General features: G+C 38.3%; 2 protein-coding genes across 6 annotated transcripts; both read right to left on the bottom strand.

The window, feature by feature from the left end:
- Positions 1–3163: 3163 nt before the first annotated feature.
- Positions 3164–5585, bottom strand: LOC113081143 (GTPase IMAP family member 2). 3 transcript variants are annotated; one of them, XM_026253183.1, is made up of 3 exons: positions 5435–5585; positions 4205–4340; positions 3164–4127 (listed from the first exon to the last, which is right to left on the bottom strand). In XM_026253183.1, exons 2-3 carry the CDS (start codon positions 4236–4238, stop codon positions 3235–3237), a joined length of 927 nt encoding a protein of 308 aa, XP_026108968.1. In that variant the 5' UTR covers positions 4239–4340; positions 5435–5585; the 3' UTR covers positions 3164–3234. The 3 variants fall into 3 exon arrangements, with proteins under 3 accessions (XP_026108968.1, XP_026108969.1, XP_026108970.1); XM_026253184.1 differs by having other exon boundaries at positions 4205–4273; positions 5435–5577; XM_026253185.1 differs by having other exon boundaries at positions 4205–4334; positions 5435–5533.
- A 97-nt stretch (positions 5586–5682) lies between these two features.
- Positions 5683–12690, bottom strand: LOC113081144 (mitochondrial dicarboxylate carrier-like). Of its 3 annotated transcripts, none has more exons than XM_026253189.1 (12): positions 12338–12690; positions 12196–12303; positions 9414–9533; positions 8730–8844; positions 8520–8568; positions 8402–8443; positions 8283–8326; positions 8148–8218; positions 7970–8062; positions 7208–7285; positions 7073–7129; positions 5683–6984 (listed from the first exon to the last, which is right to left on the bottom strand). In XM_026253189.1, exons 2-12 carry the CDS (start codon positions 12283–12285, stop codon positions 6883–6885), a joined length of 861 nt encoding a protein of 286 aa, XP_026108974.1. In that variant the 5' UTR covers positions 12286–12303; positions 12338–12690; the 3' UTR covers positions 5683–6882. The 3 variants fall into 3 exon arrangements, with proteins under 3 accessions (XP_026108974.1, XP_026108973.1, XP_026108971.1); XM_026253188.1 differs by having other exon boundaries at positions 12196–12326; positions 12361–12688; XM_026253186.1 differs by having other exon boundaries at positions 12196–12320; positions 12361–12688.
- Positions 12691–12766: the final 76 nt, after the last annotated feature.

Here is a 12766-nt window from a genome sequence, read left to right as displayed (position 1 = left end):
ACATGTACTGTAGATTCAGTCACACGGAAAAGTGAAGTGATTGAAAGCAAGAAGTCCTGCGGTTCAGTGACTGACAGAGACTCAACAAACAAATCAAGACGCGTTTATTTCAAAGGTGCTGAGACTGTTTCAAAGCTGCGACGCATGAATAAATAGAAAAAATATCAGTTTTAATGTGATATTCAGAAATTAGATTAATTGAATTTCAGCTGCCGCTCTACAGAAGAAAACTGTGTCGTTATTCAGCTCAATTTAGTTCTATCTTGATTCAGATCAGTCCAATAACACATTTGTAATTTTCCAGATCAGTTCAGATCAAATTTTGTTCTGATGTAATAGTGTCAGTGCAGTTAAAGCCATGAAACGACTGAATATTGGTTGTCTTTTAAATAGGAGTAATATCTCTAACACAAATCAGATGATGTGAAGGAGATGAATTTATTACAAAACCATGTTTAAAAAAAAAAGAAATGAAAGTAAACTTCTGCAGTAAAAGTTACTGTTAGATTGTTAACCCAACGCTCTAGCAACATTCTCTCAACGTTATCCATAAATATTTTTTCCAGCATCATTTGTTTAATGTTCTCTGGTATATAATACCGTTTTTTAAAACATCAGCACAAAAACATTATTGATACTTTGTCACAAATACTGTTTTCCCCTTTTCCCCTAAATGTTAGTTGGACATTTGTCTAATGTTTTTAAATGTTTACAAAATTAAATAAAACAGAATGTTCCCTTATTATTCATATAACCAAGAAAAATAATTCTAAAACATTTCATATAAAAGATTCAAGAATGTGCACTTTATAATTTATCTAATTTGAAGCATTAAATGTGATCCAATCAATCGATCATTCATTCATTCAAATGCATTCAGATTATTTGGAATATATAATGCATTGTATTATAATATATTATAATGGAGAGCAGATGTTTGCTCACTTTTTATTTCATCAACATTCAAAAAAAAAAAAAAAAAAAAAAAACGTAGTCATGAAATAAGAAACCTTATTCTCAAATCTGATCATCATGATAACTTTCTAATGATTTTCTAATGCAGAAACTAACTAGTATATATATATATATATATATATATATATATATATATATATATATATATATTTTTTTTTTTTTTTTTTTTTTTTTACTTCACTATTTGAAAGACAAATATCCAACTTTTCACTCCACTACATTTCTATCGAGGTCCTCGAAGTAAAAAAGTCATAACTGTGTAGCAGATGTTTTGTTTACACAATTTTGCTAAATCAGTTCAATGATGTGTCTTATATACACCACAGTATTAACTTCTTATTATGGAAATATCAGTGTTAAAAAAAAATGTTGGGAATACAGTAGGTGTTTGACTTAAAGCAGCACTGCTATGCCTGTGTAAGGCATTTTTATTTATTTTTCATTGGTTTTTAACATTCTAAAAGCTCTTTAGTCCAAAGATACAAGCTAGTCTGTGTATACAGTAAGAATAAAGTATTATAAGTTGCTTAAGTGACATAAAGTATTGCAAGTATTGCATACAACAATAACAAAGCAGTGTGTTGACGTAAAAAAAAGGAAGGAAATTTACATTTGGTACTTAAGCACTTTTAAAAGCAAGTGCTTCTGTACTTTTACAGAAGTAAAAAAGTACAGCTTTGCCTCGTAATGGAGTGATATTTGACCAGCAGTATCTGTACTTTCACTAGTGTACTTGATCCAGCTCTGACAGTGTCCTCACATCCGCTTCCTCCTCCAGAGAGGACAGATTATGGGAACCACCATGTTGAGTCAAAACCACTTCTCTAAAGCTTTAACACACATCAACCCTCAAATTCTCCTGGTGCACATAAAACTGCTCAGGATGTTACTGTGCTATCAATAAACCCTGTTTAAGATCATCTCTCCGGCTTGAGATGGGAACATGCAGGAGTTATTTTACATATTACACGACTGCAGCGAGGGAATCTGCATTGATTTAAATACTGCTGTCAATCTTCACACCTGCACCTGTACAAGTCAAACACATGCAGGCTGTTCAGCAGAAAAGATGGTTATTCATGTGCTGGACAGGACTGGTCACGTGTCTCCATGGTGACAGGACGTCAGGGACACACGATGTTTAACAAGAGAAATGACGTGACTGTGTCTTGATTTGTCAGTGATGTGTCTCCCTCATCTGGCCAATGAGACAAAAACGCAAAAAGGAAAGAAAACGAAAATCTAAAATGATTTCAAGATTAAAGTAAGAAGTAATTAAAAAAAAAAAAAAAAAAAAAAAAAGCATAAAAAATGTGGAGACTGATATGTTAATTAATAGACTATTTATCTAGCTATTTAAATATTGTAGCAGGTTTGATTAATACAAATATGACAACTATGCTCCTGTACACAAAAGACAATATCTGATAGACTGAATAATATCCTCTAATGATGTGTTATTAGGATGTGTAAAGAGTGGGGCTTTTCATTTATAGCTTTTGGGCCTTTTTAATATTATTTGGGAAATAAATCACTCACTCAGATTAGAAGAAGCAAAACAAAAGCATTTATGTAAAAAATAACTAAGTTTAAGGGCTGTAGCCTAATGTCCTAATACACAGACTAGTTTATTTTGACCTTGATAGGGGTTGATTATACATGTGGTGATGGATATATAGGCTAGTGCAAGAAATCATCTTGATTAAGCTACTTTTATTTCCATAAATCTTATTTTTGAACAAAATAGTTCAAAATGCAGCTCAGTTTCATGTCTTTTTGCATATTACATTTTTTTGTAATGACGAATGGGACAGGTCAGAATTCTACGGAGCCCCGCACATGACACACAGGAAAAATATAAGGCAAAATCGTGTACGTTTCCTCAATTTACTAAAACGTACACACGATTACTATAGCGTTCACTCGATTTGCTAAATCGTGCGCACAATGTCATGTGCGGGGCTCCGTAGAATTCCAATCAGGTCAAGCAACAAAAACTTTTCATATTTTGTAGAATAATAATCATGTCCGTGCACGCGCACACCCTCCCGACCTGACACAGCGCCCTCTGCTGGACACATTACACACGGCTTCTCCAGTGCTCAGATTTCACAAAAACCCTCCGAACATCAGGATATTATAATACAAGATTTTACAAAAGAAAAAAGACTATTCATCGACTCCACAGTGAAAATGAATGTGTTTATTTCAAACGTGCTTGTTCTACTCATGCTACATACAGCGTGATGCTAGTGTATTTTAGTCACTCTTATCATTTCCTCTAGAGAGATATTTTCTTGCCAGAAAGTAGAGTCCAGCACAAGCTGCGACCGCCAGAAGAGCTGCACCTCCCGCTGCTCCCAGTAACCCTGCTGGTGCTGTTCGAGCCGACGCCATCATCATCGCTGCTTCTCCGACTCCTGCAGATCTCCACACATCTGCTCTTTCTAACGCTGCTCCTCCGTCTACAGCTCCAGCTCCTTCTCTTAATACTGCTCCAGCTAAAACTAACACTGTTGCTGCTGCTAAAGCTATCGCTACGAAGACGTCACACTTCTTGAGCCAGAGATCTCTCCTCCTCCTCTTGTAGTCCTGCTCAGTGTATCTCCTGTCTCCATTCCTCCTCCTCAGAGACTCCATCTTCTCCAGAAGCTCGGTGACTTGAGCTCGATCTCCATCCTTGTTATTAAACACATGAAATCCTCCTGAACACTGATGGACTACTGACCGCAGCGCTTCACAGTCTCCCAGATGATCTTCGACCGACTCGTGTAACTGATCGGCGTGAGTGAAGAGCACTATTGTGTGTTTCAAGACCTTGGCTCCAAGCTTCTCCTGGACGCTCTTCACAGCTTGGTGTTTCTCCTTGGTGAACGTCTCACCCAGTTTGATCACCAGCAGAAACACATCGAGCGGTGTGCTCTGTACTATCTGCTCTATTTGTGTCTGCACATCTGTAATCTTCACAGCGGTGTCGATCACAGTGATGGCTCGTCTGTCCACCACTGTTTGTGCTGATGCACAGGTTTTGGTCTCAGACGTAAAATGATGATGTTCCTCGAATGTCTCTCTGTCTCCACCGAGGATGGTGTTTCCTGAGGCACTCTTCCCTGCTCCAGTCGGACCCCACAGCACAATATTGAGCTCTGAGACTACAGGACAGACAGAGAGGTGGACATCACGGATGTGTGCAGGGTAAGACAGACGGATGTTAGCATGAGTTACTCACACTGTGGAGGATGAGACATGCTTCCTCGCCTCATCTTGAGCGTCTGGACCACGAGTGGATCTCTCTGTGCTGTTAGACATGGATCTGCATGTTTACTGCTCAAGCCTTAACAGCACAATATCCTGTTGTTCTGCTCCTTATTAATGTAAAATATTATTTATATATAATGTAAAATAAAATGTTCAATCACAAATCAAATGTTTGTCATGCCAAAGGCTATATAAAAAAACAAAATATCTATCTATCTCTCTCTCTCTATAGATAGATAGACAGACAGATTTATTTTCTCGCATGTAATAAAGAACCAAAACTCACTCCATAGATACCCTTACGAAAAAGTATACTTTTACCAAGTTTATTTTACTAAGTATACTTCATGTAGCAAGTATACAAATATCAGTGTTCCAGTAGTATACTTGTAAGTGAACTGTTTCAATACTCATTGGGACAACATTGGCCCACTTTCTAGTATATAAAAGTATACTTTTAAGTATAAGAGTAGCAAACTTTGAGTACACTACTAGTTTACCTCTATGTCTGTAGTTTGTACTGCAATTATACTAAAAGTGAACTTATAGGTATACTGACAGTTTACTAATTAAATACTTTGTACACAAGTGTAGTATCAGTAAATTACTAGCTTAGTAGTTTTATACCTCAAGTATACTCATAAGTTTTCTTTAAGTGAACTTTACATCATACTTTAAGTATACTACTATGTCCCTATTTAGGTTTTAATGCATATATATTTTGTTGCATGAATATATGAACATACAAAACATCCAAAGAAAGAACAGGGTATCTGCTTGTGAACTAAAACATTTTATTCAAGCTTCATGCATTATAATTTAAACACTTTTATGTGTTTCATAAAAAATAATGTTTTTTTTTTTTTTTTTAAGTATAAGTCAAGTTTACTTTAACGTCATTTTAAGTACATTTCTGAAAAGTAAACTATAAGCACTTTCCTATTTTTTAAAGGAAGTATACGAATAGCACACTTGAATAAACTTTTTCGTAAGGTAAAGATAGATAGATAGATAGATAGATAGATAGATAGATAGATAGATAGATAGATAGATAGATAGATAGATAGGCCAGAACTCGCAGTTAGATCACGCGTTTGTTGTTCTTCGTGTTCGATGCGATCTAAACAGATGGAACATTGACAGACGCGCGCTGCAGTTCTGTGGAAGTTTCCATCAGTTTACGCGATCATTAACTACTCACCTACGCGTGTAACCGCTCCATCACGCTTCTCTTCATGGGTTTTACTCGCACGAAGTTTTGACAACAATTGAAACTGAAAGCTGGTGGTTTAACGCGGAAGTTGTGTTTCTGTCAGGCTGCAGAAACTCTGCGTGATCCAGTGTTCAAAATGGAGGGAAATAGGTTAAAAAAGGTTAACCTACATTTCAGGTTGAGTAATGTATGAGCTGAATACAAAAATTTCAATATACAAATAATTACACCTGATTTTCTTGTGTTAGTACTTTTATTTCCATACATTTTCATTTTAGTCAAAATACCGTTCTGAAAAGACAGTTTAAACCAGTTTATATCTTAGTTTGCACATCTTTTTTATCAAGATAGAAAGCAGCTCAATGTCACTCACGTCAAGCAACAACGATTTCAACCCTCAATTTTAACACCCTAAGCTACAAATAAATTGATAGAAAAACAAACTGTTTGTACCCAGAAATACTGTCTTGCAAACGCTCGATGCACACAAGCGGCTCTGCGCGTCCACGCATGCGCGCACCTTCAGTGCACCACAGCGCCCTCTGCTGGACACCGAGAGATCAGGCCTCTCCTGTGTTCAGTGTCATTATTAGTGTGTTAAAACAACAACAACAGAAAAGGGTCTGTTTTGACGCATCTACCAATATGGTAATATAACAACTTAAGCTAAATTAATATATTTAAATTAAATTTGCACTAATTCTGTGTTGTTATATGCTTAGTTTAGGATGAGTCCAGATATTCTCAGCACCTAAGCACAAAACAGAAGGACTACAAGTAATCTGTGCAACTCATTCACTAAATGCCCTGATTACCTCAACACTAAAACAACTACATGCACATCAGCAGAAACTACAGCAGATCTGACAATATTTCAGCCGCAGATCAGTGCCGAGCGTAAGTTTTCCAGCAGAAATATTACAAAAAGAACGGAAATATAATGAAAACTGAAAGCATAGCACCAAGTACAGAAGTCCTGGGTCCCCATCAGTCTGTGTCTTGGTTTATCATCTTCTGCGATGCTCCATAATTTGGTTATAAAAGTAAAACTTGTTTTAATTCTGTCCCCTCGTAGCTTTTCTGTGACCCCTGACCCTTCTGTCAATCGAACCCAGCAAAGAGTCACAAATATAGAATTTGTACCATTAAAAAAGTTTAACAATACATACAGACTGAATGTAGCAACGTTTAAAAACCTTGAAGCAACACAGACTGTTTTGTTTGTGTCTTAAAGGAACAGTTCAGTGAAAATGGAAATCCTGTCATGATTTTACTCACCCGAGCAAAACAATTTAATAAAAGAAAAAGAAGTGACTGTTCAGAGAAAATGTTGAGTTGGTCATGATTGAGTAATGTGAGATTGTCCAGAACTAATATTGTGGAAGTGAGAGCAGCTTCGAGAGGAGGCCAGAGGGACGGGGTCAAGAGGTCAAAGTTCAGCTGAGCACCCTTATGCCGAAGTATTTCTTCAGCTGCTCCAGGAAGACGAAGGTCAGGACCGTGTGAGGAATCAAGCGGATCCCGGCGGGAACTAAACCCTGTCGTGTGATCGGACGGAGGGATCAGGAATGAGAACGATCTCTGTGTTTTATGAATAAATGAAGTGTAACTGAGTGAATCTGGTACCTTGTAGAAGGCTAGTGGTCCCAGTTTGGCAGTTTCAGTCAGGCAGTGAATCACACCCTAATATACAACAATACATCTGATCGATGAGCAGTAAATATAATGAGACGATAATAATCAGAAAGAGAGGAAACTCACTCGGTATTCTCCTTTAGAGTTCATCAATCTGGTCTTTATTACATCCAGCGGCTGGCAGAGGAACGTCGCACAACCCCCCTGAAGAGAGAGAGAAAGAGAGAGAGAGTCACAACATTAATATCTGCATTTAGTTATTTAAAGTTATATATTTATCCACAAAAAAAAATAAAAAAAAAAAATAATAATAATAATAATAATAAATATATATATATATATATATATATATATATATATATATATATATATATATATATATATAAAATGTAAAACTATAAAAAAACAATTATAAAATATTATACTTTTATAAAATTGATTTACACAAATGTATTATGCACATATTTATGATTTAAAAAAAAATAAATGTTATACTAATTAAAACGATTTATTGATTACTTTATCAGTTGTATCAATTAATTTATCAATAACTTCATGTAAATGTAAATACATTTGTAAACATATGTAATAAATAATTGTATAATACATATTTAAATACAAATTTATATAACACATACATATATATTTTTAAATGTATACACGCATAGATAGATAGAAGTTATATATTTAACCATAAAATATATATATATAAATAATAATTATAAAATATTATAAGACTGTTATCAAATAGATTTACACAAATTATGCACATATTTATGCACATTTAAAAAAAGTAATAACGTTAGACAGATAGATGATAAAAGCTGTATGTCCAATACTGTCCTTTAAATATGCAATGACTGGCCAATCAGAGGCTCCGATACTCACAGCGATGAAGCTGGACAGGAAGTGTGTGAGTATGTTATCTCCCATGAGTCCTGTGCCCAACACCAGCTGCTTGGCCTGATCATAACACGCCAGCTGACACAGAGACACACAGTCAGGGTCATTTCATCATCAAACTGAGAACCTTCCAGTGGATTCCCATCATGCACTGCGGTCTCACCTGTCCGACGGTGACCAGGGCTCCTCTGCTGGACGCCATAGAGGCTCCTGAAAACAGCTTCCTGGTTCCCTCTGAGAGAAACACGTGTTCAGAGACACATTCAGACATTTGCAGATGATCAGAAGAGATGTTTACCTTCCCGCCAGACCCGGAAGAGTCCGTCCAGCGCGTGTTTATAGCTGCGAGACACAGAGATGATTCAGATTAATCAGGTCAGGACCGTCTGGACGGTCTTTAGATCTACACACACTCACTTTCTCCTCTGCTCGGCGGGAAGCTTCATATCGTTCTGCATCCTGTGGAGATAGATCACTAACATGAAAACACTCACAATACACACACGCTCACAATCACAAAGCTCACGATACACACCGGACGTTGACCATATCCGCTGGAGTCCCGATGAAGCCGCCGGTGAAGCCTGCGCAGAAACACACACACACTGAGTCAAGCACAGCAGGTCTGCATCTACACACCACATCTTGCAATTCTTTAAAGCCTGCCCTCTTCAGATATGTGATGGTGTTCATCAGGAGGTGTTTGGTGACTCTCTGTTCTGCAGGTGTGTGTGTGTGTGTTTACCTCCGAACGCTCCCAGCAGCACTTTCTGATAGAAGGGCATGGGTCCCTGACCGCCGCTGCCCATCACATCCCTGACCGTCTCATAGATGGCAAACCTGGTGAGAGAATACGACATCTGCGAGACAGACAGAGAGGTTCATCAGCATCACGTGTGTGTCTCGAGCAGTAAACACTGACAGTCTCTCACGTCTCCTGTACTTCAGGAAGAGTTTCTGATATATTCAGCGCAGTGTATGAGCAACACCTCACCTCACTAAATCCACTTTAGTAGAAGCAACCTGTCAAGCTGCTTAATTAAGGTTTCTATCAAATGCATGACAGCTTCTGTGTTTCAAATGTTTATGTTGTTACACAAAACCAAATGCCATTTCTTTTCTAGAAAATACATTTAATCAGCTGCATTTGATCTACATTACATTATTATTATAACTTTAACTGTCGATTTATTTGGACAATATGTCCAAAAAAAAAAAAAAAAAAAACTAGGCCAATAGCTTTTGAGGGGTTCCCCATTAAAATATCTGCTGGGGATAAAATCCACGTCGTGTTTTGGCAGGGTTCCCCTGGTAAAACTCATATTTTCAGGGGCTAAATATGACGTTATTGAAGAGGTTGTTCGAGCCACAGACATGAAAGACAAGCCCGTTTCAGAGCCGCTGATCCGGGGTCAGGATCTGATCTGACCTGTCTGCAGAGCGAGGCGCTGAGGCCGTTATACAGCGCCAGCACACCGTCGTTCTTCACCACGTGTATGGCCAGGCCAACCATCCTCATCCTCACCTCCTGCTGCGTCTGCAGGTGCACCTGTCAACACCACAACACCACAGCAGCGGTCAAATTAACATTTACAACAGCAGTTCAGAAGTTTGTGTCTCTTCTGCTCCTCAATGCTGCAGTTATAAAAACAGTAATGATGTGAAATATTACCATTTAAACTGTTTTCTCTGTGAATCTACTGTAAATGTAATCCATCCCTGTGATCACAGCATCATTCGTCCAGTCTCCAGTGTCACGTGATCTTCAGAAATCAGTCTAATATACTGCTTTCATACTCAAGAACCATTTATTATTATCCATGTTGAAAACAGTTCAATATTTCTGTGGAAAGCGTGACACATTTTGTTTTTCAGGACTCTTTAAGGAATCCAAAGGTCAAAAGAACAGCATTTATTAGAAATAGAAATATTTCGTAACATTAGAAATGTCTGTACTGTCACTTGTACTCAATTTAATGCATCCTGGACAAATAAAAGTAGCTCTAGTGCGTGTAGAATCTGATTATACTGTGCTCACTTGAGCAATAATACCTGTTGCAACATGCAACAGATTGTAACAAAATCTTACAAACACACACACACACACACCCACACACACACACACACACACTCTCTGTGGGATGTTTGAACAGAGGCCAATGGTCGCTCACACCAGTGCACAAACAATAACGTCACATGTCTTTCTGCTCAAACACTGTAATTAAATATGAATTATTTATTAATGCAGCTGTGCATGTGTGACTCAGCAGTGAATCTCACGATCATGTACACACGCAGAAGCAGGTTTGAGTCCTGTATTGATGATTTGAGCACACACACATTCAGACTGCCAGATCTCTGCAGGGTGACTGGGTGACCTTCGTCTCAAGCAGCTCTTCACAACTGTCTTTGGCTTCATTCAGTGTGTGTGTGTGTGTGTGTGTGTGTTATCTGTGGCTCTTGTTTTGGCTTTAGTGGAGAGCAGACAAACCGGAGATAACTCAGTGTGTTATCACAGATAAACAAGAGAGCACTCAGACGATTTAAGACAGAGGACACACACGGGACGGGGGTCTCTCAGCTAGCAGAGACCTGACTGTTCAGTAACTCTCTCTCTTTCTTTGAGTCATTCGTTGTCGTCTCATTCACAGGACACCTGATATCTGCTCTTTGTGAAACTTTTTGGGGAAAACCAGAGTACAAGTATGCTCTTAAGAGCAGAGGTGCACTGAAGGACGAAGCAGGACTAGATAATCAATGTCCTCCAAACCGGACTCAACTGGATGTGCACACACACACACACACACACACACACACGCAGATGGCAGACATGTGCTGATCACACACGTCTGTAACTCATGAGGAATCTGCACAAAAGCATGCCTGGACTGCCAGCTCGCTCACACACACACACACATATTTGATGATATGACATGATAGTGAACTGTACGGTTCATGTCCCATTAAGAAGCACAGAATGAGCCGATCCTAAAATACCACTGGCCTTTAATATAAACGTACCACATACAGAACATTTGCAGCCTTTCTTTTAGAGCATGCATGTGAAACACATAATTATATCTCTGGAAAACAATTAAGACTCCCGTCCAGCTCTATTATAAGACCAAATGACTGTTTCTGGGAACTAGAACAAAGTTGTGACTGTAGAGTCCTTCACTGCGGCCTGAGGACGTCCTGTTATAATGTGATTACACACTCATTCATTCGGTTTAATTATATAGAGCATCACATGAGACTGTTTTAAACTGACCCCAAACCAGATCACAAACTTGTATTCATTTTTTTTATAACTGAAATATCTCAACATTAGTTCACTTTAGGAAATTAGATACACATAGCGTTGCTTAAATTAAATAAACACTTATTTTATACAATATTTCACCAAAATTCACTGAAATATAAAATTTCTGAGACTGTCAGTGTATTTTGGAATGGACAAACCCCTTCTCTGATTTATCAGACATAAAATATTGATTATAATTTTAGACAGACAAACTTTTTAGTGTTAATACAGCCATGTAATCTGGTTTACGTAGATGACGTAGAGAAGATTACAAGAATAAAGTCAAAATGTTTCGAGAAGAAAGTTGTTATATGCCTACTATGAGAATGAAGTCGAAATATTTTGAGAATAAAGTCGAAATATTACAACTTTATTCTCAAAGTATTTCGAATTTATTCTCGAAACATTTTGACTTTATTCTCGTAATCTTATTTATTTTATTTATTTATTTTTTACGTGGCACTAAAACGCTGTGGTACTATACAGACAACCTTCTTTCAAATAATATTATGCTGCTGTTATCAAAATGGTCAAATGTTATTTAACTGATTTACCAGACATAAAATATTCATCACACGTTGATATGGCTATCGGCAGAATTTGTGACACACATTTCAAAGATGATGACATTGAAATTATTAATAATAGTATTTTCCAATTCGTTTTACGTAAAACATTTATTACAATTTGTCAAGAAAGTCAGCAAGTTTGTATTATTGTACAGCGTTAAATTGGACAGATATGATCGGTATTATCGGTCTGACCGATATTTCGCTCTGGAGGTTGCCTACTGTTAGCGAAAGAGCAACATATGTCTAACTATGAATTATCCAAAAGAGAAACTCCTTTCTGTTCACTCAAACCCAAACCCTGCTGGGTGAAGATGTGTCTGGTCTGTCACTCTCACCTTGAGCAGGTCCAGCGGGTGCGTGCAGCAGGCGGCTCCGCACGACGCGATCCCACCGAAGTACCAGCGCGACATCCGCTGCTCCGACATCTCTCCGGTTACCGTCAATCTCTCTCTCTCTCTCTCTCTCTCTCTCTCTCTCTCTCTCTCTCTCTCTCTCTCTCTGGTTCTTAGCCTGAGCTGCGCAGTGCGGAGTGCGCACCGAGTGTGCGGATGATCTCGCTAAAAGTCCGCGAGGTCGCAAGCGCACCTGTGATCCCGATAAGCACGAGACATCCCGAGCGCGTGGCGTGCGTGATCAAGGCGTGACCGCGGACAAACAAGGTTCACGAGCAGCCAATTGCTCGCGCGGAATCTGGAACGGCCTCCCGGTGCGCCAGATCCACCTCCTTTTGACACACAAGCGTTACAATCAGGTTACAATACAAAAAGAAAGAGAGAAGCATGCGTCTGTCTGCTCGGCGTTCATTGAGAGCGAGCTCGGGACTCTTAAAGAGACAGTATACACTGAGACACTGGAAAGCGTGCGCTATATCACTGCACTGTCACTTTAAGAAGAAACACTTCCTCG

The sequence above is a fragment of the Carassius auratus genome, unplaced genomic scaffold, assembly GCF_003368295.1.
Source record: "Carassius auratus strain Wakin unplaced genomic scaffold, ASM336829v1 scaf_tig00033242, whole genome shotgun sequence".
Classification (NCBI taxonomy): Eukaryota; Metazoa; Chordata; class Actinopteri; order Cypriniformes; family Cyprinidae; genus Carassius; species Carassius auratus.
The sequence above is the reverse complement of the archived record's forward strand: the minus strand, read 5'-3'. Positions and strand labels throughout refer to the sequence as shown.

Coding starts and splice junctions, on each gene's coding strand:
- LOC113081143 (XM_026253183.1), bottom strand. CDS start 4,238: ATGAGGCGAGGAAGCATGTCTCATCCTCCACAGT. Junction 4,128..4,204: donor CATGTCTCATCCTCCACAGT/GTGAGTAACTCA, acceptor TCTGTCCTGTAG/TCTCAGAGCTCAATATTGTG.
- LOC113081144 (XM_026253189.1), bottom strand. CDS start 12,285: ATGTCGGAGCAGCGGATGTCGCGCTGGTACTTCGGTGGGATCGCGTCG. Junction 8,063..8,147: donor CCCTGGTCACCGTCGGACAG/GTGAGACCGCAG, acceptor TCTCTGTGTCAG/CTGGCGTGTTATGATCAGGC. Junction 7,130..7,207: donor ACTCTAAAGGAGAATACCGA/GTGAGTTTCCTC, acceptor GTTGTATATTAG/GGTGTGATTCACTGCCTGAC.